The sequence below is a fragment of the Fusarium oxysporum genome, chromosome 7 (assembly GCF_000149955.1).
Source record: "Fusarium oxysporum f. sp. lycopersici 4287 chromosome 7, whole genome shotgun sequence".
NCBI classification, from domain to species: domain Eukaryota; kingdom Fungi; phylum Ascomycota; class Sordariomycetes; order Hypocreales; family Nectriaceae; genus Fusarium; species Fusarium oxysporum.
In genome coordinates, this window is record NC_030992.1 from 3,393,772 (window position 1) to 3,416,281 (window position 22,510).

At 49.2% G+C, this 22,510-nt stretch overlaps 8 protein-coding genes across 9 annotated transcripts; 3 read left to right on the plus strand and 5 right to left on the minus strand.

The window, feature by feature from the left end:
- Positions 1–23: 23 nt before the first annotated feature.
- On the plus strand, positions 24–2,376 carry FOXG_10485 (mitochondrial processing peptidase). The gene is made up of 2 exons (XM_018389842.1): positions 24–439; positions 489–2,376. Exons 1-2 carry the CDS (start codon positions 308–310, stop codon positions 2,052–2,054), a joined length of 1,698 nt encoding a protein of 565 aa, XP_018248183.1. The 5' UTR covers positions 24–307; the 3' UTR covers positions 2,055–2,376.
- FOXG_10486 (uncharacterized protein) lies at positions 2,221–5,386 on the minus strand. The gene is made up of 3 exons (XM_018389843.1): positions 5,042–5,386; positions 3,063–4,979; positions 2,221–3,007 (listed from the first exon to the last, which is right to left on the minus strand). The coding sequence occupies exons 1-3, from the start codon at positions 5,264–5,266 to the stop codon at positions 2,510–2,512; spliced, it is 2,640 nt and encodes an 879-aa protein (XP_018248184.1). The 5' UTR covers positions 5,267–5,386; the 3' UTR covers positions 2,221–2,509.
- A 104-nt stretch (positions 5,387–5,490) lies between these two features.
- On the plus strand, positions 5,491–11,240 carry FOXG_10487 (uncharacterized protein). 2 transcript variants are annotated; one of them, XM_018389844.1, is made up of 3 exons: positions 5,491–5,992; positions 6,044–10,483; positions 10,538–11,240. In XM_018389844.1, the coding sequence occupies exons 1-3, from the start codon at positions 5,588–5,590 to the stop codon at positions 11,084–11,086; spliced, it is 5,394 nt and encodes a 1,797-aa protein (XP_018248185.1). In that variant the 5' UTR covers positions 5,491–5,587; the 3' UTR covers positions 11,087–11,240. The 2 variants fall into 2 exon arrangements, with proteins under 2 accessions (XP_018248185.1, XP_018248186.1); XM_018389845.1 differs by having other exon boundaries at positions 6,044–11,240.
- Positions 11,241–11,610: 370 nt separating this feature from the next.
- On the plus strand, positions 11,611–12,921 carry FOXG_10488 (uncharacterized protein). Its single transcript, XM_018389846.1, has 2 exons — positions 11,611–12,452; positions 12,517–12,921. Exons 1-2 carry the CDS (start codon positions 12,218–12,220, stop codon positions 12,705–12,707), a joined length of 426 nt encoding a protein of 141 aa, XP_018248187.1. The 5' UTR covers positions 11,611–12,217; the 3' UTR covers positions 12,708–12,921.
- Positions 12,922–13,076: 155 nt separating this feature from the next.
- FOXG_10489 (uncharacterized protein) lies at positions 13,077–14,939 on the minus strand (the record flags this gene model as incomplete). The annotated part of the gene is made up of 1 exon (XM_018389847.1): positions 13,077–14,939. One exon carries the CDS (start codon positions 14,937–14,939, stop codon positions 13,077–13,079), a length of 1,863 nt encoding a protein of 620 aa, XP_018248188.1.
- Positions 14,940–15,218: 279 nt separating this feature from the next.
- FOXG_20310 (uncharacterized protein) lies at positions 15,219–15,329 on the minus strand (the record flags this gene model as incomplete). The annotated part of the gene is made up of 1 exon (XM_018400579.1): positions 15,219–15,329. The coding sequence occupies one exon, from the start codon at positions 15,327–15,329 to the stop codon at positions 15,219–15,221; it is 111 nt and encodes a 36-aa protein (XP_018248189.1).
- A 332-nt stretch (positions 15,330–15,661) lies between these two features.
- Positions 15,662–17,424, minus strand: FOXG_10490 (uncharacterized protein). The gene is made up of 2 exons (XM_018389848.1): positions 16,836–17,424; positions 15,662–16,782 (listed from the first exon to the last, which is right to left on the minus strand). The coding sequence occupies exons 1-2, from the start codon at positions 17,231–17,233 to the stop codon at positions 16,134–16,136; spliced, it is 1,047 nt and encodes a 348-aa protein (XP_018248190.1). The 5' UTR covers positions 17,234–17,424; the 3' UTR covers positions 15,662–16,133.
- A 1,466-nt stretch (positions 17,425–18,890) lies between these two features.
- FOXG_10491 (glutaminyl-tRNA synthetase) lies at positions 18,891–21,044 on the minus strand (the record flags this gene model as incomplete). Its single annotated transcript, XM_018389849.1, has 6 exons — positions 18,891–18,971; positions 19,021–19,817; positions 19,902–20,417; positions 20,477–20,550; positions 20,598–20,605; positions 20,655–21,044. The coding sequence occupies 6 exons, from the start codon at positions 21,042–21,044 to the stop codon at positions 18,891–18,893; spliced, it is 1,866 nt and encodes a 621-aa protein (XP_018248191.1).
- Positions 21,045–22,510: the final 1,466 nt, after the last annotated feature.

The window sequence follows — 22,510 nt, forward strand, 5'->3', positions numbered from 1 at the left end:
AAGTGTTAATTCATATCCTTTCGTTAATTTCGGAAAGCTTTCAGTCTTCTTCTTATCGTTCTCACTTCTGGATATTAAAAAATTGGCATTATGTCATCACCGTCGTTCCCGGCACCGAGATGATCCGGCCTAATCGCCGAGTGCGGGCGGCCTGTCCGGGGTTGTGCTAAATTTCGACGGACTTTAGTCGCAAAATCATCCGCCAGCGCCAATACTTCAACCAAGCATTTCTTCGCCTTTTTCATTTTGCTAGTTTAGAATCGAGATTTGTCTTTCTCTTATTATTGCTAGTAGGCGCAACATAATAATGCTTCGTCCGTTTACTCAGTGCCTGCCAACCAGGGCCCGGGCGCCATGCTCCCGGGTCTTGGGGCAGGCTTCCAAGCTTTCGCTGGCGCGGAGATCTATGGCTACCGTTCATGTGAAGGGGATTGAGAAGGTGTTTTGTATAACATATGTATTGGAAACCCTTAGCTAATATGAAGCAGGACCCTACAGAACTCGACCGAGTCACAACACTTCCCAATGGCCTACGAGTTGCATCAGAAGCCCTCCCCGGATCGTTCGCTGGTGTAGGTGTCTATATTGAAGGCGGCTCTCGATTCGAAAACGACTCTCTCCGCGGAGTATCTCATATCATGGACCGTCTCGCTTTCAAGTCCACATCGAAGCGCTCCGCAGACGATATGCTTGAACAGGTCGAGGCTCTAGGTGGAAACATTCAATGTGCCTCTTCAAGAGAGAGCATGATGTACCAAGCCGCTACCTTTAACAACGCTGTTCCCCCGACCATCGAACTCCTCGCCGAAACGATTCGCGATCCTCAAATTACGGAGGAGGAGGTAGCAGAGCAGATCGAGACCGCGCGATATGAAATTCGAGAGATTTGGAGCAAGCCCGAACTTATCTTGCCTGAGCTGGTGCACACTGCTGCGTTCAAGGACAACACGCTCGGAAACCCATTGCTGTGCCCGGAGGAGAGATTAGGTGTTATTGACAGAAATACTGTCTTGGCGTACCGAGATCTCTTCTACCGACCTGAGAGAATGGTCGTGGCTTATGCTGGAGTCGAGCACGGAGAGGCTGTCCGATTGACAGAAAAGTTCTTCGGTGATATGAAGAAGGGTAGCGAACAGGTTCAAGAGATCACTGGCTCTGAGACAAGTGAGAGTGAACTATCGGATAGCGAAGCCAGCTCATCCTCAGCGTCTTCATCACCACAATCCTCCTCAGGTCTCCTCTCACGATTCTTCAAGCACACTCCCTCCGCCTCTCAAAACCTTCAAAACCTCCCCTCTCAAAACGACATCATAAAGCCCTCTAAATACACCGGGGGCTTCCTCTCACTCCCCGCTCAACCACCTAATCTGAGTGGTCTCCCCACATTCACACATATTCACCTCGCTTTCGAGGGTCTACCCGTGGCTTCTGATGACATATATGCCCTGGCCACGCTTCAGACTCTCCTTGGTGGTGGCGGATCTTTCTCTGCTGGTGGACCCGGTAAGGGCATGTACTCTCGTCTGTACACCAATGTCCTGAACCAGCATGGCTGGGTTGAGTCATGCATGGCATTCAACCACTCCTACACTGATTCCGGTCTCTTCGGTATTTCAGCAAGCTGTCTTCCTGGCCGTACCGCCAACATGCTCGACGTTATGTGCCAAGAGCTCCGTGCTCTGACCCTTACAACAGGTTTCTCACGCCTACAAGAGACCGAGGTTGCTCGTGCGAAGAACCAGTTGCGATCCAGTCTCCTAATGAACTTAGAGAGCCGTATGGTTGAGCTTGAAGATCTCGGCCGTTCCATCCAGGTCCATGGTCGCAAGATCCCTGTCAAGGATATGTGCCGTCGCATTGAGAACCTTACAGTGGATGACCTTCGCCGTGTGGCTAAGATGGTTGTCGGCGGCAAGGTGAAGAACCCTGGTGGCGGAAGCGGTGCCCCTACCGTGGTGCTTCAGGAAGCTCAGGCATATGGCGTGAGCAGCCACTCGATGAGCTGGGATCAGATTCAAGATCGTATCGACAGCTGGAAGCTTGGCAGCACATAGATGCAGCGTATGATTATCCTAAATAGGCGATGCATGAGGTGCGTGTCGTTTGTCACTTACAAGAGATCCTCAAATGATGAACGGGTGTATAATAGAGAGGGTTTGTCATGTCTGTACAGGGCTGAACGGACATCGGGATGGTTATAGCATTATCCGGAGCATAGAGGTGATGATCTGGAAGATATGTATTATATGAGCCCACGCGATTACTCTACTAGACTCAAAATTCAATGTATACCACTAGACAAATGCAGACGAATCTGATGAATCTATAGAATTCTTGTTCTAGAATTTATTATGAAAAAAATATAGTGTTAGCAGACAACTCCTGACTGTATGTATCGTCTTCCCATTCTGGGTATGCATTCGTGCCATATTCGCAATACGCCATAATTCCCGTTGTTCGCCACCCATCGTTTCTATTAAATAAGATCATGTTTTGCACAAATCTCCAATCAAAGTTTAGACCGGACTGCCTCAAGGCGATACTTGACATCCTTTAGAGCTTTGTTGGTAGGCTTCCAGTCGTCAAATTGCCTGAGCAACTCATCTGCCTCGTTGCTCAACTCGGTTCGCACGAAATTTTCTTCTAGTAGTCCACGCATGATCCATGGTAAGACGTACGGGTTTTGAGACGTCAGAGGTCCGCCGCGAGGTGAGATTGTGCAGGGTGGTGGTGATGGGCCAGCAGGTGCTGTCTCAAGTGCGTGAGCGATAGCAAGATCGTACACTGCATCATCGTAATAAAGGCGAGAATGGCCAGCGCCGGAGTAAAGAGATCCGGCTAGAGGCACGGAAAGCTCGCGGATCAAGCCATGATCAGAAACGCCGAGGTTGCGAAGCTTAAGAGCAAAACCCACCAAGTGGGCAATGAAGTCAGGGGCATGGACACGCCCATCAATGAAGACAGCCCGGTAAATGTAAGGGTGGTTTGCTGGTGAATAAATAGCAGACTATTCATGTTAGCTGACCTGGTCTGAAAAAATGCAACGCTCAAGATAAACTTACCTCCATTGGCACGACTTGGTCATCGATGCTACCAATGAATGTGATACGAGTTCCGTAGTCTACTACCCGCTTGAGAGCTTTCTCGAAACGCTTTGAATTGTCACTCTCTGGGTTTCCAAATTCCCATAACTCAGCTGCCGAGCCCATCAACAGGCCAGACTTGTAGTCTGGGAATGGTCCCAAAGCCACTCCAGCCATGGCACAGACACCAACTTTTGCGTTGGTGATAATGCCAAGGTCAATAAGCTTCTCGAGTAACATGATACTCACAGGAACGCCCTGTGAGTGACAAGCAATCAAAATGAAGTCAGCGCTCCGAATGTGGTCAATCCAGTTGAGCATAAGATTCCACAAATTATCGACCCGGTCTCTGATTTTCCCTTCTCCTTCCAAGGCGACCTTTTCGATCTCGCAGTCATCGCATCCATGAGACTCGGTCCATCTCCGGATCGCCTCAGCACCAAGAGCTGCGAAACGAAGAGATGTGCCTGTTGGCTGGCCGATCATGGGACGTAGGTAAGTCGCAGGAAACAGGCCATGGACACCGATTGCAATGGCCTTTCGAATCTTGGGGGGGTTGTCCACTCGGAAAACATGGTTCGGGGGAGCTTGTTGTGTGCGAAGAAGGAACTGTGTCAGTTGCTTCAAGATGGATGGGTTCTCCTTCATGTGGTAAGTACTGGAGAAAGATGGTAGAAGAAGATTCGTAGAAGTTTTCGATGATGGTTCTGATTCGGCAATGGACGGGCTAGAGGAAGCAGCCTTGACTGCCGCTTTGTCGATATCTTGTGTTGCGGGTGTTGTACTGGTAGGGGTGGAAGTGCCAGATACAGACGGTGATGGAGGGTCCAGATCCATCGACTGTGGTCTACCGCGCTTGTTTTTCTTCATCCACCCTGACTTCACCGTCGCCTGAATTTCTTTCGGTTTCACATCAGCCTTTACGCGGTCCTTGGTTGGCGATACGTCGCATTCTGCCATAGGTCGAGGATGAGCCTCTGACCCCTCACCCATGATTGCCACTTCTCCTGACTCCGGCATAGGTGTACTATCCTTTGACTTGGGTGATTCCTTAGACCAAAACACCCAAGTTGAACCAGCCTTGGGCGGTGGCTCATGCCCATGTGGAGGCGGTGTTTCCGTCATCGTGACATCCTCAGAGGGTGCATCTGTACTTGGTTGTGGTTGAGTGTCCTGCTTATCCTCTGAAGCCTTGACAGACTCAGCCGCTGGATACCAATAACTGAACCAAGAGGTTGGCTGTGGAGCCTTTATGCTTTTAGGTGATGCGACTTGATCTGTAGATGTCGTTTGAGCGGGTGGAGTAACAGGCCTCGGTTCGTCCACTTCCTTGGTGGCCTCGGCTTCAGCTGTTGCTGTACCATTTAGATCAGGCGCTGGAGCAGCCTGCGTCTCTGTAAAAGGTGTTTTCGACCACCATCCAAGCCACCCTGATGATGCTGCTGGACGTTGAGGGTCCGTTTGTGACACGGGTGCTTCAGTACAAGTATCAGGTTGACCTTGATTATCATCGGTCTTCGACTCGGGTGCCTTGGGTGGCGTCGGTTCTGCAATAACTGCATCTTTTAATGACTCTCGAGTCTCCATGACCTTGGAGGACTCCCGGGATGGCTCGGGATCAGACTTTTTCTGAGTCTGCGATTCGACTTGCGCGCTTTCTTCTGTCATAGTCACATCGGACTTCGTCTCGGAAACCTTTGGCATCGTCTTAATCGTACCGGCCGTACTTCGAATACTAGCGTTATCATCGCCTTTCCTCGCTTCGTATCGACTTAGATCTGATGTTTTATTTAACTTGACGGACCCTCCAAAAATGTTTTCCTTTGCGACCGATGTAGATGCCGAGGCTTTGGAGGGTCGTTGCCAGGAACCGTACCAGCTCTTCGTTTTCCGAACCTAGATGTATTGTTAGATATGGTGGAATGAACAAGAAAAGGTATCACAGTAGGTAAACGGACGTCTTTGCTCTTGTGCTGCGCTGTGGAGCCTGGATCACCCATGATCTGCTGTGTTGATGGCGCTTTTGCGTTGTTGTTATGATCCGCCTCTACTGCAGGTGATGCCTTTGATGCCTGTGATTGTGACGTAGGGGCCTCTGTTGTTGAGTTGTTGACCAGGGTCTGAGAGTCGTTGTTCGCGGCTGATATGGCCGGATTGGGGCGTGCCTTTTTACGTGGCAACATTATGTATCAAATATCGCGTGAGTATGCCATGAATGATTTGAATTATGACAAGTGTGTCTATATGTTTTGTTGTTGTTTTATCAGAGTGCTAATTTCATAGTTCCGTCATGTGTTGATTCAGATACCCGCGCCTAGACCCAACAGCTACAGTTCTACGCACGGTTTGACCCCCGCCATAAAGGGTAACTGCAGGGAAGTGGACCCGCCTAGACAGCCCCATTATTCGTTATCGATAAGAAAAAGATTTCAGTCCATCCAGCTTCGACAGAAAAAGAAAGAGTGTGAGAAAGCACAGTTGGTGATGCGCCAACGTCTTTCACAATGAGCAACCTCAAACGAAAAGACGCCCCCGGCGGCAATCCGCCTGCCAAATCGGCAAAGAATACAAAAGAAGCCAGACCTACCAAAAAAGAAAATGTCGGCAAAGATGCGAAGCCCGCTCCCAAGAAGAGTGCTGAGACAGCCGAGAAGGCTCCCGTTGTGTCGCTCTTGAAGGAAGACGAGCCAATGTTCCCGCGAGGCGGTGCCAGCGTCCTCACTCCTCTCGAGCAGAAGAAGATTCAGCTTGAGGCCAAGGCTGATGCCATGCGCGACGAAGAATTCAACACTGGCAACAAGGTCCAAAAGAAGAAGAAGCGGAAGACTGCCCTAAAGGGTGACAAGAAGTCAGACAAGAAGACCGGAGAGGAGGAACAAGCAGTCAGAATTGAGAGTCTGAGCTTCAAGGTAACTTTAAATTATTACGTTCATTTACGTTGCCTACTGACATTGATGTAGAATCTGGTCAAAGGCTCTCTTGTTCTTGCACAGGTCACACGAATCAACAACCTCGATCTCGAAGTCGCATTACCAAACAACCTTACCGGACACATCTCAATCGTCGCCATGTCCCAACAATTGACGGACCGTCTCGAGAACGAGACTGCAGAGAAGGACGACGAGGAGGACGACGAGGCAGAGGATGATGAGGGTATCGACCTCAAGTCTATCTTTGCTGTTGGTCAATACTTGAGAGCGTACGTGGCATCTACTGCCGAGGAATCTACTGCCGGAAAGAGCAAGCGACGCATTGAATTGTCCCTACGGCCCAATGAGGCCAACACGGGCCTGGCGAAGGATGATGTTGTTCCCAACACTACAGTTATGGCGTCTATTGTCAGCGTTGAGGACCGTGGTTTTGTGATGGACACCGGTATTGAGAATCTCGGTGCTTTCCTTGCCAAGAGTGAGATTGATAAGAACATCGACGAGCAAAGATTGCAGCCAGGCGCTGTTTTCTTGTGCCAGGTCACCAGCAAGGGTGCCAATGGTAAGATCGCGCAGCTCTCACTTCAGCAGAAGAAGATTGGCAACCCCAAGAGTGTCCCCGCCGATGCCACTACCATCAATACTTTCCTCCCTGGTACCATGGCAGATGTCCTCATCTCCAATACCGATCGACGAGGTCTCTCTGGAAAGATCATGGGCCATCTCGACGTCACTGCAGATATCATTCAATCTGGGGCTGGTCCTGCTGGTGTGAGCTTGGATACAGCTTACAAGATTGGCTCAAGAGTCAAGGCCCGAGTAATTTGCAACTTCCCTGGTGCCAGAGAGCCCAAGCTGGGAATCTCCCTTCTTCCACATATTACCGCCCTCGAGAAGAAGCGACCTACCAAGTCAACCGACTCCAAGAAGAACCCAACACAGGTTCTCCCCATCTCATCTCTTGTTGAGACATGCACAGTCCGTCATGTTGAGCCTGATATTGGTCTGTTCGTCGATATTGGCATCCCTGGCTTGAGCGGATTTGTCCATATTTCTCGAGTCAAGGATGGCAAGGTGGAAGCACTTTACGAAGCAAGCGGCCCTTATAAGGTTGACTCAGAGCACAAGGGTCGTGTTATTGGCTACAATGAAATGGATGGCCTCTTCCAAATATCTTTTGAGAAGTCCGTGCTTGAGCAGCAATATCTCAGACTGGAAGATGTTCCCATTGGTGCCGTTGTAACATGCAATATTGAGAAGGTCCTTATTGATGAGAAGGGTGTCAGCGGTCTCGTCGTCAAGGTTGCCGAGGGAATCACTGGCTTCGTCCCCGAACAACACTTTTCCGATGTGAAACTACAACACCCCGAGAAGAAGTTCCGACAGGGTATGAAGGTCAAGGCTCGAGTTCTTTCAACCAACCTATCCAAGAAGCAAATGCGCCTTACCTTGAAGAAGACACTCGTCAACTCGGAAGCTCCTGTTATCAAGGCTTACGAAGAGGCTAGTGTTGGTATGCAGATTCCTGGTACCATTATCAAGATCCAGTCTTCCGGCGCTATCATCCAATTCTTTGGAACTGTCCAAGGATTCCTGCCAATCTCAGAGATGAGTGAAGCCTATATCAAGGATCCCAAGGAGCATTTCCGAACTGGCCAAGTTGTCAGCGTGCATGTCCTTGATGTCGAGCCTGAGTCTAAGAGACTAGTCGTATCCTGCAAGGATCCTTCTGCTTTTGGCCTGGATAAGCAGAATGCCCTCAAGAAGCTCCAGCTTGGTGACATCGTGTCTGCCAAGGTCACACAAAAGACCGAAGATCAGGTTTTCGTTGAATTGGCCGACGCTCAGCTCAAAGCTATCCTCCCTGTTGGACACCTCACTGATAAGTCAACATCCAAGAACCAATATGCTCTCAAACGTATTGCTGTTGGCCAGACTCTTTCTGACTTAGTGATCATCGAGAAGAACGAGAACCGACGTGCTGTTATTCTTAGTCACAAGCCCAGTCTTGTCAGTGCTGGAAAGGACAAGACCTTGCTTACCAGCTTTGAGGATGCTAAGGAAGGCAAGATTGTTGCTGGATTTGTCAGGAACATTACCGTTACAGCCGTCTTCGTTCAGTTTGGCGGAGCCGTGAACGCCCTTCTTCCTAAGGCTCGTCTTGCTGCAGACATTCAGGACCTCCCTGACTTTGGCATGCACAAGCACCAGTCAATCGAAGTCAAGATTGTCTCCGTTATTCCCGATCACAAGCGTATCGTGGTGGCCCCTGCTGACTTCGACGAGTCTGCCGAGTTAGATAAGAAGGCCAAGGCCAGCGACAAGCCTGCTGCTTCAGACGATATTGAGTTTGGGACTGTGGCTAAGGCTAAGATTACATCCATCAAGGATACACAGCTCAACGTTCAGCTTGTCGACAGCAAGGTTCAGGGCCGAATTGATGTCTCTCAAATTTTCGACAAGTGGGAGGATATCCCCGACCCCAAGGACCCTCTGGACAAATATCACAAGAAGCAGACCGTGTCAGTACGCGTGATGGGAGTCCACAGCGCCAAAGACCACCGATTTTTGCCATTCTCTCACCGATCCCTCCACTCTGTGCTCGAACTTACCGCAAAGCCTAGCGACCTCAAGGCCAAGACTCTCGAACCCCTTTCTCTTGAGAACCTCAAGGTTGGTGACACTTATGTCGCCTTCGTTAACAATTCCAGCCCCCAACATCTCTGGGTCAATCTTTCTCCCTCAGTCCGTGGTAGAATCTCTGCCATGGAAGCATCAGATGACCTTTCTCAACTCAACGATCTCGAGGCAAACTTTCCTGTGGGCTCAGCCTTGAAGGTGAGAGTGACTGGTGTCGATGCTCGCAACAAGCGCCTGGACCTGTCTGCTCGCTCTTCTAGCTCTTCTGAAACTGTTACTTGGAGTGCTCTCAAGCAAAACATGGTTCTTCCCGGACGAGTCACAAAGGTCAACGAGCGCCAGGTTCTCGTCAAGCTGAGCGAGCTTGTGTCAGGACCCGTTCACCTCCCTGACATGGCCGATGACTTTGACACTGTCAACACTCTGAAGCAAAAGAAGGGCGAAATCGTTCGCGTTTCTATCGTGGAACTTGACGCAAGCAACAAGAGACTCCGGCTATCAACTCGTCCTTCTCGTATCATGAGCTCTACACTCCCAGTCAAGGATAAGGAGATCAGCGACGTTTCTCAATTGGATGCTGGTGATATTGTCCGAGGATTTGTCAAGAATGTCTCAGACAAGGGACTTTTCGTTCTCCTCGGTGGACAGGTCACTGCTCTGGTTAAGATTTCGAACTTATCGGATCGTTATCTGAAGGAGTGGAAGGATCATTTCCAAATTGACCAGCTTGTCAAGGGCCGAGTCATTGCTGTAGACAAGCAGACTCGCCACGTGGAGCTGAGCTTGAGGTCTTCTGTTGTTGACGAGGACTACACCCCTCCCATTACCTATAACGATATCAAGGAGGGTCAGGTTGTGACTGGAAAGGTGCGAAAGGTTGAGGAGTTCGGTGCTTTCATCCTGATCGACAACTCCGATAATGTCAGTGGTCTCTGCCATCGCAGTCAAATGGCTGAGAACCCTGTCAAGGATGCTACCAAGCTCTACAAGGAAGGCGATGCTGTCAAGGCTCGTGTTCTAGAAGTCGACATCAACAAGCGACGAGTCACCTTCGGACTTAAACCTTCACTTTTCGAGGATGCCGATACTGATATGGATGACTCTGATGCTGGTGTTGAGCTCGATGATGACGACAGTGACGATGATGTGGACATGGATGATGCTGGTGCGCTCCTCAAGATTCTGGGTACAGATAATGCCGGAGACTCAGACGAAGATGAAGATGACGAAGACGACGAGGATGAAGACGACGACGACGAGGAAGAGGAGGAGGACGACGAGGAAGAGGAGGACGACGATGATGAGGATGTGGAAATGGAAGACCAACCGACCAAGAAGAAGTCCAAGGGTCTCGGTGCAGGAAAGAAGTCTGAGTGGTCTGCCGACCCCTTCGATGAGCCAGAATCAGAGTCAGAGGAGCAATCAAAGGACAATGAGAAGACAAAGAAGAAGAGGCGGAACAGAGACGAGATCCAGGTCGATCGAACTGCTGAGCTGGATGCCAATGGCCCCCAGACCTCTAGCGATTACGAGCGATTACTGCTTGGACAGCCTGACTCGTCAGAGCTGTGGATTGCCTACATGGCTTTCCAGATGCAAGTGTCCGAGCTTTCCAAGGCCCGTGAGGTTGCTGAGCGAGCTATCAAGTCTATCAACATCCGTGAAGAGACCGAGAAGCTCAACGTCTGGGTTGCTTACCTCAACTTGGAGGTTGCCTACGGAACTAAGCAGACAGTGGAGGAGGTTTTCAAGCGGGCTTGTCAATACAACGACGCGCAAGAGGTCCATGAGCGACTGGCCAGTATCTACATCCAGTCCGAGAAGCTCAAGGTAAGCTACTTCATAATGCGTCACACAAGTCATCACGCGCTAACTACATGACAGGATGCCGACGCTTTGTTCGAAACAATGGTCAAGAAGTTCGGTGCCAAGTCTCCCAACGTCTGGCTCAACTATGCCCATTTCTTGCATGCTACCCGCAACGATCCTGACCGAGCTCGTGCTCTTCTGCCCCGAGCCACTCAGCAACTCGGCGATCGTCACAGTCAGACCCTCGTGAGCCGCTTCGCCGCGCTAGAATTCCGATCTCCCAATGGCGAGCCCGAACGTGGTCGTACTATGTTTGCGACTCTCCTGGCTGCCTACCCCAAGAAGGGTGATCTCTGGAGTCAGCTTCTCGATCTCGAGATTGGTCTCTCCGATGCTGACCCCACTGCTATCCGTGACGTTTTCGACAGACGGACACGGGTTAAGGGCTTGAAGCCCAAGATGGCTGAGAAGTGGTTCAGACGCTGGGCTGACTGGGAGGAGAAGCTAGACCCCAAGGGCAAGGACAAGGTGATGGCTAAGGCCCAGGAGTGGGCTGTTGCTTTTAAGGCGAAGAAGGAGGCTGATGCTGCTGCTGCGGCTGAGGACGAAGAGATGGAGGAGTAGAATACTCGCTCGTCTTTGTTTCAATAATTTGGGATACCATAGTATACTCCTGGCAGTCAAAAGTTAGTACTAACGATAGAATTATTTTCAGCATATATTGCCATCAACGATCTGTTCCAAGTAAAGCGAGCTCCAAGTGATGAAATCAGTGTAATGTTACCTTGCAATATCACGAACAAACATCAGCCAAGCATTAACACGAGGTGATCTTCATGATTCGGGTATCGGCAAGTTATTGGTTGGGGGAATGACGAAGATATATACTAAGTATGCAAGGTAGTGTGTACAGTAAGTATGTTTATATATGTGCCGGCGGTATAGCAGCTCTTGACGTGCTAACTCAGTGCAACAACCTTGTATAAATGTCTAGGATATTATATAAAAAGTGGCACTTTGGTCCTTGTTTCGCCAGTAATTCCCCCTGTAATATCTTTGAACCGGCACTTACATCCGCACTGTAGTCTGGGCATAAACAGATAGTGCGTCATCGTGAGCTGACATAACGCAAGATGGAAGCGGTAACTAGATTGGCTTATAGAAGCTTCGATCAACTCATAATCCCTAATTCCTGTTCAACACTCACAATTTGTCCACGTACAGCCCCCATTGGGCGGAGAATATAGCATGCACAACGTCGATCAAGCTCGTATCGGCCTGTGCTAGCCTCAAGTTTCAGATACAGTGCAGCAACGTTGCCTTGGAATTCAACGGTCAACGCCAAAGAAGATTCTGGCGCAGCCACAAAGAATGCATCAGTTTTTGTGACAAGTGGTCAGATCTGCTCCCCGACAGATCCGGGGAAGTATCCAACTTGTTGAATTACCGAGCTGAGGACCATGTTTTGACGTTGGATTGGTAGCGATCGGCATTGGAAATTGGGGCGACCTATGACGGATGCCATGTCTATGAGCTGTAAATAGATCTTGGGGGTGGATATGCAAGGGTTTTCGTTGTTTGTATCCATTCACGTTGGACATGCATGAATAATATGATATTAGAGTTGAGAGTTGTATATGTATATAAAGGGATCACCGACTCTTCAACTGAATCCTTTCTGCTCTCCTATACTCAACTCAACCCCATCCTGAAAACAACCAATCTATACTCCTAGATAACTTCACAACCATCAACATGCGCTTCTCTATCGCCGCCGCTTCCGCCGCTCTCCTCGCTCTCGCTGAGGCCCGCATCACCGGTATCAAGGTCCCCAAGGAGATCGCAGTCGGTGAGCCCTTCGAGGCCATCATCGTTCGTGAGAACTACATCCAAAGCGTCTTCGACTCCTCCATCGTCTTTGGCTATGCTCCTGAGTCTCAATACCCCGGCACCATCGGCCAAGTCGCCAATTCCTTCGCCCTCGGAAAGAGTATGTTTCCCAGTCCTAACCTACCCTCTATTTCTCTTGATCTAGTTGCTAATACAACAAACAGAGGAGTCTAACAAGGTTGAGCCTCTGAAGAAGAAGCTCACCATCCCCGAGGGCGCTACCAAGGGCAAGGGCCTCGTCACCGCTGCTCTTCTCAGCATCTATGGTGCTTCTGGAAGCCCTACCATCAGCGAGTACAATGTCACCGTCACTTTTGGTGACAAGACTAGCAAGGAGTATGCTAGCTCATCATGAGTTGTTAGAGTTTGATGAACTATGTCAGGGGATAAAACCTTGACGTGGTGGTGTTGAATATGGAGACTGGATGGGGATCGTCTTGTGTAGACAAGTCAAATTTCCCTGGTCTGCAAATGAACTGTTTATATCTTCTTAGCACATTTTGCATATTAGAACATAGACCTTGCTTATGAAAATATTTTAGTATATAAATCCTGATGCCTATCCTATACTCTTCTGTGCTTCTTTCTTTGTATCAGCGATGTAACTCACTTATTCATCAATATTAGATAGCAGGGACATGAACAATTGTTTATATAGGCAATAGGCAAGTAGTTTAAATAGGGTATCACTCTATAGAAAAAGGACAAATTTGAATTAACCTCCCTAATGCTTGTGTCCGGGTTTCTTGGTCTGTATACCATTGGCGCTGCCCCAGACACTGTCACTCACTTTGGCTGGGATCTTGCGTCCACGAAGGCGTTGGTCAATCAACCACATGCCAACAACAAACTCTGCACGTCCCAGAACGCCTCGTCCCTTACGGTCAACCAAGTCCCATACCTCGGCCAGCTCATCTGCTGGTAGACGGGACCGCTTCCAAATTTCTCGAACAACTGTGTTGAGAACATACTCTGAGGGGTCTCCGTTCATTGCATCGAGAGGTGCGTTGGGCAAGTCAAGGAACAAGCCACGATTTGAGGCCCAAACTGCTTCATATCGTTTCCGCTCTCGTGGTGTTACTTCTTCTCTCCACTTCTTTCGCGAACCTTCGTGGTGCGCGTGCTTTCCTTTATGAAGCTTCAAACCCTTCTTTTTGTGTCGATCTGTGTCCTCTTCTAGAGGCTTGGGCGGCTGCCGTAAAGTCTGCATCATGCGAGGTGATTTTTGCCTTCGAGGTAATGGGGGTGCTAGACTGCCTCCCGTATTGTGTGGTGTAAGACGAGCAGACGCAAGCGAACCAGCCACGATGGCGCTCGTGAGAGACTCGAGTGGGAGGCTTGTGGCTGATGAGCTTTGAAACTGGCTGCGTCGAAAATCTCGAGTCGGTGATGGCGGAACACTACCCGTGAAATGCCTCTTTACAGGCATCACCGGAGGAGATTCTCTTACAGGCGACTGAACAGATGATGCAGACACGAAGGTATCGTCCGAAGATACTGTCAGTGCCGATGTCGGCCGTGCTTCTGTAGGAGTAGGCGGAGTTGTCCTTGGACGAGACAGTCGAGGTTCGAGTGGGGGAGCGGAGCGTTTTTGTGTGATAGTTGGGGACTTTCCATGTAAGACGCTCTTAGACTCGGCCTTTGGTTTGCTTGTCCCTCTAGGCTGCGGTGGTGTCGGGGGTCGCTGTTTTGGTTGTTCCCTAGGTTTGGGATTGCGCTTCTGAGGATCCGGCGATGGCGTCGGCATAGGGTTGGTTGCATGACGAGTAATAATCTGAGGTGGTGTCTTTGGTCTCATAAATGACTTTGGACTCAAAGCTGGGTTCGGACTCAGAGCAGGATTGGGGCTCAGAACTGGCTTGGGAGGAAGCGCTGGCTTAGGTGACAATACCTCCGGAGCTGGTTTGATGGGTGTCCGAGGCTCCGGTGTCAACGGTTTTGGCTTTGGCTTGGGCTTAGGTTTCGGTTTGGTTTCCAGTGAAGGTCTCTCCTGTTGTTGCGTTATCCCCTCTTCTGAGATGCCATCGACCGGTTCTTTAGGCACTTTGGCTGGGATTCGTTTGGGAGAGCTTCGTTTCACGGGGTCACCCGCGCGGCTTTGCTCAAACATTGAGATAAGTGATCCTGTAGGCGCAATAGGCCCTGAGTCAACAATATCACCACTGCTTGACAAACCTTCAACACTCGTCCTCCTCCGTGGTGTTCGCGCCTTAGGGCTCGGACTAGCACTTCGACTTGCTGCCAGCGTGGCAGCTATGAAGCTTGCGCTCTTGGGATCTGTGCCTCCCCTAGCTGCACTCGGATGAAGCTGGCCCGGACTATGGCCCAGCTGTCTCAGCCTCGCCGCTATTGATCCCCCATTTTGTCCATATTGTTCGTTGTCGATTGTGCTTCCGCCTGTGCTCTGCGCGCCGAGGTTCTTGGTAGGGCTTCGAGGACGTCCGGCTGATGTCGCAGCAGTTAAGGCGCCATTGTCCTTCTGGGGAGGTGGAGGGGCGGGTTTGGTCTTGTTGAAGGCGAGTGTTGCGCCCCTGAGGGCAGCGGCAGCATCGGAAGAGCCCGTCGTATGGGCAGCGACGGGAGTCATCACCGTCACGGCGGCATTGACATTGAATGTTGAAGGAATGCGTTATGAGGTCATCCAAGGTTTTGTTCAATAGGGGTCGTAATCAGGGGTCGGATATATAAGATATACTGAAGATTTGAGGTTGTTGATTGATGAGGAAAAGGCGAGATATTAGATCGGATAAGATGTTGTATAGATCACGAGTTGAAAGTTTTGAGTCGGGGTTTGAGACTTGAGACTGCAGGGTTCACGTCAACGTCTCACGTCTCGCCCACGGCTGCAACGGAACCTCAGTAGAGTTCATTGAGAGCAGCCGCGAATTCCAGGGACCTTTAGCGGGATGTTCCACTTGTAGCACAGAGGTCTCGGGCCACTCAAGGGCGCTAGAGCCTCTACTGGCTTAGCCGACATAAACGGTCGACAGCGCTGGCAGGACAAAACCCCTGGCTATTTTTGGCAGCACAAGACCCAGATCACGGGGTTACCAAGGAGACGGGATAGCTGCATGTCATTGAGTCGCTGAGATTCGTAATCGTAACTCTACGACAATTACCTCGCTTACTTGATTATCTGCGGCCAATTCTAACTAATTCCGCTATTTCTATTCAACTTCCTGATCTGGCTTCTTCTTCTATCTGCTATCGAAGAATAATTTGCAGGAGTCAGCTCCTCGTTCTGCGTCTGCCCTGTCGTAGAACAAGTTCATCTTGTTTCCAACACAGCTATTACCTAAGTCCAGTTTCCCCTCACATACAGCAATGTCTATTACTTAGAGTCCCAGGGAAGGTAGCAAAACTCAGGACCCTTACCCTAGTTGATGAAAAAGACTATCTAAGGCCTTCTAAGCCAGTTTTGAGTTTACCTAAATCTTTTTATGACTTAGGATAAAGGTCCTGAGTCTTCCTGCTTCCTCAGCAGTCTTCATCTTGACCATGCAACATCACCACTGAACCAGCATCTAGGCCGGGAGATCTTCATTCAGAGATCTAGACCACCCATCCACTACCCTCCTTTCAAATTATGCTTTTATCTGATCCGAACAAGGCATGTCCATCAAACGAAGTCACGAGCTTAACACACACAAGAGTTGAGAAGTGAAACTAGTCGCAGCCATTAATATGAGCTAGTCCAACACAGGACGATACAAGTAAGCACTTAAAACGCCTTCTATCGCTTTCCACCAATCCAGAACAATACCCTCCCTTTTTCGTATGCTTATTTATACTTGACGGTTCCATCGCCCATCTCATGAATCTGAGCAGTATTTGAATCGGGAGCTTCAACCAGCACTGGAGCTCCTGGGATGGGAGGTGAAGGACTGTGTTGCCAGCCCTGAGGAGGCGGTGATCCAGTGTGCCATTCCTGGTAAGGATGCATGTGTTGTTGTTGAGGGGCCATTCCATACGGCATTTGTGGCTGCGTGTGTGCTTGGTCTGACATTAATGGCTGAGCTGCTGCTTTCTTCTTGTTGTCTCGTCGACGGATGAAGAAGATGATGAGGCCCACGGCAACGAGAATGGCGACGCCTCCAACGACACCGCCAGCAATAGCGCCTACGGGTGTACTGCTTCCACCGTTGTCTTTGTTTTCTTCACCGTCGTCGTTTTGGGGTGCGCCTGTGACTGTTGTGGTCGATGCTGCGGTTGTTGACTTTGATGAGGCTTTGGTAGTGGATTCTTCTGTGCTTGATGCTTCGGTGGTGGCCAGAGCTGGGAAGACGTCTACGCCTAGTGTTGATTGTTCGAAGTCGCTTACACCGTCAGGGAAGTTCATGCTGCTGAAGCCTGATTGCGTATGGCAAGGGTACTTCTCGATGTTGTTGGGGAAGTAGATGGTGTAACACTCCGTCTTTGTGTCGGCAGTACTGTTCAATTAGATCAGCAAATGCCTCAATTGTGAAACTCGGACTTGACTCACCATTTCTGAATGTTTGTGTTCCGTCTACAGTCCACATCACACTTATCCGGGTTCAAGGCATCGACACTGTTCATACAAGCCGTCTTGAAGTCCCTCTCACCACAAAACGCAACGTTGTACTTGTCATTCTCGTACATACACTTCACACCGCCAGTACATGTGAAGAAGAAAGATGTGTTTGGTGTGTAGAAACCACAAGTGTTGTCCGGGGCGACAGTGATGCTGAGAGTCTCAGTAGTTGCGTCTGCGCGTGCATATACATGACGGACAGCACGAAGTCTTGCCGGCGAAGTAGGTTCCGGTGCTGAGGGTGGTAGATCAAACTCAAGAGCACTCGTCTTGTCAAGAGAGAAAGATACAAGAGCAGCCACAGCTAACCATCTCATCGAGGAGCCCATTTCTGAAGTCGATATACGGAGAATTGAACAGAAGCCAAGACCGGAGGGTGTAAGAGAGGAAGACAGGGAGGTAGCGAGAGAACTCAAGAAATTGGACGACAACCCTTATGAAGGATTGCCTTTCGAATCGACTAGGAATCAGCCCTGCCACCATATCTAGCACATAAAAGAGCCAATCATTCAAAGTCAGCCCATCTCTCGAAACACAGCCAGCCTTGGCCAACGGCCTTAGCTCATTACAAGTGTGAACGGCTGAGGAGCTAAGAAATTAACCATAAGCGCTTATTGGCGCCATCAAACTGAATTGGGTATGTAGCCCATCTATACCCAAAATATGCTAGTCAGAAGCCAAGTCTCGACCTCTCAATAGGGCTGTGTAACTTGAGCCTTGGTCAAACATGACACTCTCATGTCTTGAGTTTTGTGGGTAAAGCTACTCCTTCAAAATCTAACTATCTCTTGAGCTGAAGTTCTAGATTAATTCTAAAGACGGGTATTTCTCAGGGGCCAGTTCGTGGCTTGGTGTTGAGGAGGATGTGCATCAGTTGCAAGGATGATATTTCTGGCCCCCAAATATCGTCACCAAGATAAATGACAAGCAAGGAAATCCTTCTGCCTCAATCAATCGATCATCACAGCGCTATATGTGGCAATTAGCCTGACATCTTTTCTGCAGCTAGCTCAGAACTGAGTATAAACGACCCTCTCATCTTGTTTTCGAGTCAACTCTTCAAGTTGTTGTGTTCTGACGACAAAGACTCACTTCTTGTTACCTGTCCCGTCCATTGCTAGAGCCCCGGATATAATGCTGAGCAATTCTTGGGCATCTCATCTCCCAGTGCTGATCCTGACATTGTTTCAATCATTCCCTATGCTCAATCAGGGGAAATACCCGAATCTACGATCTCAGCCCTGCAAGGTGCGGATGCCATTACCCGTTTGCAGCCACAAGTCAGTCCGAATCAACATTAAAACCCCATGGATTCCTCTTCGAGATAAGTATTTCAATGCTATTTTAGACTTGCACATTCACAGATAGTCATCATTGAGAGACTTTTGAGGATGAGTTTGTAGTTTTTACGGTGCAGCATTACAGGACATGGGGAACCCAGTGCTACCCTTCTTGATTCAACACTATAGGTTGCATAACGCCGCTTTGGTAGATACAAAGCCATATGTATTGGACATCGACAGATCAATTAGAGCACCATCATGCCAAAAAAGATTGGTAGCATGATGCACTTTAAACTCAGCTTTTCAGTTCGACCGGCAGCGGCCGTGTAATGAAATGACTTCGGCTTACAGATCTGGCTATCAATCAACCTCACATGCATCATATCACGGTCAATTATTCTAATAGAGACGGCCTAGTTGTGACAAGTAGCGTTGAGCTCAAGCACAATGCATTGTCCATATAGAATACAAATCATCTTCGGCTATAGCTATAGGTTTAGGTATCTCTCGCACCTTACTACCACTCTCGTCTACACTCCCCCATCAAGCATAACTTTCGGCGTCGTCATGAATACATTTCTGTTACATATTGTTTCAAGCCACAACTCCACTGTATCTCAGTCGCAAAGCAGAGCAGATACCAAGTGTCAGTCATCTAAAGTGGACTCCTTGCTTTCTTATTCTTTATTTATGGCACCTTTTTCTAGTTCTTCTCGCGATCCTCCTTCAGTGAAACAATGCGATTGAGCACGATCTTGTCATCTGTGCTATCCGAGTCCATAGCCTGCAGAATTGTTAGTTATAGATTGTTGTCCAGGATAATAAATACTCACAAAATAGGCAACACGCATGGCCTGGAATCGAACACTCTCGGGGCCACTAGCCTCGCTCGTCTCACCAGCGGTGACAGGCCAGGGAGCTCTCTCGCGCACCTCCTTGAAGCCCTCCTCAACCAGGGCCTCGGGATAAACAACCTCGCTGTTGGGGTTGACATCGTTCAAGAAGCCGCCCTCAGCGGCTGTGGGATCGTCAGACTTGAACAGAGCGCTATGCACTCGGGCTTCTAGCTTGATGGAGCCCTCAGGCACCCACTGGATGTAAGTCTTGGGCTTGCTCTCCTTGTCGAACACGGCCTTAATGCTGGTAACTTTGCCTGACTCGTCCTTCTCGAATGAAGTGGCCTTGATAGGGTGAGGAGCGTTGAGAAGACCAACAGTCTTTCCAGGGGCAAGTCGGAAGTAGCCCTTGATGTCCTCCTCTCGGAAATCGGAGCGGTCAATGTAAACGGTCTTGGTTAGGCGGACCTTGTGTGTACCGAACTTGGGGTCCTTGGGTGAGTAGGGAACCTCGAGCTCCTGGGTCTCTTCCAAATCCTCAATGACGATGGGGACAGGATCCAGGACAAGCATGAGTCTTGGTACTGTGTTCTCGAGGTATCGGCGAACGGTCTGCTCGAATCGAGCAATCTGGATGATTGTCTTGGCTGTGGTAACACCAAGCTCGTTGATGAAGGCCAAAAGAGCACCAGGAGGAATACCTCGGCGCTTGATAGCATCAGTGTGTACAGTCGAGGGTCGTCCCAGCCCACGAACAATTCCACCCTCGACCCAGCTTCTTGAGAGCTCGCTTGCTCATAATGGTTTCCACTAACATTAAGTCGGCCCTGTTGTCTGTTAGCATTTCATGGAAACTCAACGCAATGGGGAACTCGTACCAAACTCTCGCTGCATAGGCTCGTAAACCTCGAGAGACTTGTTCAACCACTCGTAACTTTCACGAGACAGAATGAACTCGGTTGTGCACAGACTGTGAGTAATACCCTCGAAGCTATCGCAAAGGCAGTGTGTGAAATCGTAGGTAGGGAAGATCTTCCACTCGGGAGCTCGGTGGTGAGGCTTCTGCTTCTTGGGTATTCTGTAGGCTGCAAGATCCCACATCTGGGGGTTTCCGCTTGTGATGTCCTGCTTCATGCGGAGGAAAGCGGTCTGAGGCTCGTATTTTCCATCATGCATGTCCTGGAACTTCTGGAGATTTGTCTCGACATCCTGTTCGGCATGCTTGCATCGATAACGGGGACCCTCCTTTCCTTCCTTTCCACCGCGCTGGAGCTTAATCTCGGCCTCATTACAATGGCAGACGTAGGCCTTCTCCTTCTTGATGAGCTCCTTGGCAAGATCGAAGAGCTTCTGGAAGTTGTCGCTTGAGTGGGTGATGGCACTGGGCTCAAAGCCTGTATTAATATGAGGTTAGAATCAGTCGGTTTCAGGATCACGGATCCAGGATGCCCACCAAGCCATCTGATAATCTTAAGGATCCATTCAAAGTAAACTTCCTCCTCTTCGTCGGGGTTCGTGTCGTCGAATCTTTTCTTGTTAGCTAGGGACAAAGCACTTGTCAGACAGTATCATACCGAAGAATCTACCACATATTAGCACTATGAATCACAACAGCCCGCTCCCAAGCTTACCGTCTTGCCACCATGATAGCGAGCAAAGCCAAAGTCAATGGCAATAGCCTTAGCGTGACCCAAATGAAGATATCCGTTCGGCTCAGGAGGGAATCGAGTAACTACAGGCTTCACAGGTCGCTCCTTGTAAACGTCGGCGAGGAAGCCCTGCTTGAACATAGCATCGGGGTCGAGCTGGGTAGGTTCCTGGACCTTAGGCTTAGGCGCAGCAGGCTTAGGGTTAGCCTCCTGGTTCTTCGCTTTCTCCTCTCGCGAGGCCTGGGCAGCAGCCTTCTTGGCTCGCTTTTGAGTGCGCTTCTTCAGCTCGTTGCGCGTGACCTGCTCTCCCGTCACCTCGTCAAGCACGAGCTTGACAGTGCCCTCGGTGACCTCAGCGACAGGGTCGGACATGATGTCAATTGGTGTAAGATCGTTAATCGGCTTCGTTCGGTATTTCTTATGTCGTTTTTCAGCAATTTAGAGAATCTCTTAGCTGTATTCGATGTTGAAGCTCGTGGTGGGGTTATTTTTGAAGATGGAAAGTTATCAAGAGATGTTGGTGGGGGAGGGGTGGAGGGGTCTTTTGGAGGGCTGCAATTGGGCGGCATTGAGTCATAAGGGGAAAGATAAAAAGATAAGAGGCGTCCGATATAACAAAGTGACGAGCATCAACTACCCAAGTTGGAGAACTTGACTCATAATTCTATTTTTTTTTTTTTTTTTTTTCTTTCGTTTGTTTGAGGTATGACTAGGTTGGGATGAAATTACCAGAAGATATTGGCCATGCCTAGGTAGCTATCGTTGAGCAGCGCTCTACATTGCCGTGCTTTTGACAGTCCCTATGATGATAATAGGATTAGCCGACAAGCACGATCGTTGCAACTAGAACTTGAGCATATGTCTCTGTATAGAATCAAAGAGTTCAGGCACGTAAGCGCAAGCGACATCGGGCATTGGGATCTATCGTAGATCTTCCATGGGAACAGGGTTTGATTGTCTTGTTCCTTCACGTACAGTTGTTGCGAACATTCGGTTTCCGCCAATCAACATGTTGCCTTACTTACTTTTTATTTTTATTATCTTGAGAAGTTCCGAATGTCAGTTGATGGAGTCTTTCATCATGAGAGAGCCATATCGTCGATATACTCGAGCAAGCCAGCTACCCTGTAGCAACACCGAAACGTCGATTAGCCGGCAATGCGCATGATCGGATCGTCGCTGCTAGATGCCCGATAATTCGACACTACCTAGTATCCGAGAAGCTTAAGGTTATTCAAATCGTCGTCACATAGAAAGGGTTTATGCTTCCAAGTATGTTGGGAATCGGAATCTAATACGGTTTATCACAAAGTCACACCTGAGTGAATCCAAACAAGACCAAAAGAGACTATTGTCTTGGATGTTGGAATAAAAGCATGGCTGTTCACCCACGGCACAGGGAATCGGATTCCTTATCCGGTATCATATGCAGATTTGGCCCCATTTGATGTTTGGATGGCTGTCTGAATGATATATGGGGGAAAACTTTAGGTACAAAATCGACGACTTAAACACTCGATTTACCATATATTTAAGTCTATGCGTCGTACCAGCGAAAGGCACTATCATGGTCGGAAAGTGGGTGTTGATCCGGGGAGGATCGCGATGGTAAACTGCTTCATCCTGGTAGGGTTCAATATTTCGAATTTGTTTCCAACGTCCAGCGGCCGAAACGAACTTTTTCTTGGGAATCTACAATTCGGCTCACGGAATCATAGACATACTGAAGAGCTACGGGAATATTCATGTGAAGGATGAGTTGTCGCACCAAATTGAAGTGAGCTTTTATTGACGATTTTCGTCATCAAGTAGTAGACTCGCACACTATGGCTCAATTG

What these genes read in the sequence shown, in the direction of transcription:
- FOXG_10487 (XM_018389844.1), top strand. Translation starts at nt 5,588, where the DNA reads ATGAGCAACCTCAAACGAAAAGACGCCCCCGGCGGCAATCCGCCTGCC. An exon ending in TTGAGAGTCTGAGCTTCAAG is followed by an intron (nt 5,993 to 6,043) that starts GTAACTTTAAAT and finishes ACATTGATGTAG; the next exon opens with AATCTGGTCAAAGGCTCTCT. An exon ending in TCCAGTCCGAGAAGCTCAAG is followed by an intron (nt 10,484 to 10,537) that starts GTAAGCTACTTC and finishes ACTACATGACAG; the next exon opens with GATGCCGACGCTTTGTTCGA.
- FOXG_10486 (XM_018389843.1), bottom strand. Translation starts at nt 5,266, where the DNA reads ATGTTGCCACGTAAAAAGGCACGCCCCAATCCGGCCATATCAGCCGCG. An exon ending in CGCAGCACAAGAGCAAAGAC is followed by an intron (nt 4,980 to 5,041) that starts GTCCGTTTACCT and finishes CAATACATCTAG; the next exon opens with GTTCGGAAAACGAAGAGCTG. An exon ending in ACCAAGTCGTGCCAATGGAG is followed by an intron (nt 3,008 to 3,062) that starts GTAAGTTTATCT and finishes TAACATGAATAG; the next exon opens with TCTGCTATTTATTCACCAGC.
- FOXG_10485 (XM_018389842.1), top strand. Translation starts at nt 308, where the DNA reads ATGCTTCGTCCGTTTACTCAGTGCCTGCCAACCAGGGCCCGGGCGCCA. An exon ending in ATGTGAAGGGGATTGAGAAG is followed by an intron (nt 440 to 488) that starts GTGTTTTGTATA and finishes AATATGAAGCAG; the next exon opens with GACCCTACAGAACTCGACCG.
- FOXG_10490 (XM_018389848.1), bottom strand. Translation starts at nt 17,233, where the DNA reads ATGGGCTCCTCGATGAGATGGTTAGCTGTGGCTGCTCTTGTATCTTTC. An exon ending in AACACAAACATTCAGAAATG is followed by an intron (nt 16,783 to 16,835) that starts GTGAGTCAAGTC and finishes CTAATTGAACAG; the next exon opens with TACTGCCGACACAAAGACGG.
- FOXG_10488 (XM_018389846.1), top strand. Translation starts at nt 12,218, where the DNA reads ATGCGCTTCTCTATCGCCGCCGCTTCCGCCGCTCTCCTCGCTCTCGCT. An exon ending in TTCCTTCGCCCTCGGAAAGA is followed by an intron (nt 12,453 to 12,516) that starts GTATGTTTCCCA and finishes TACAACAAACAG; the next exon opens with AGGAGTCTAACAAGGTTGAG.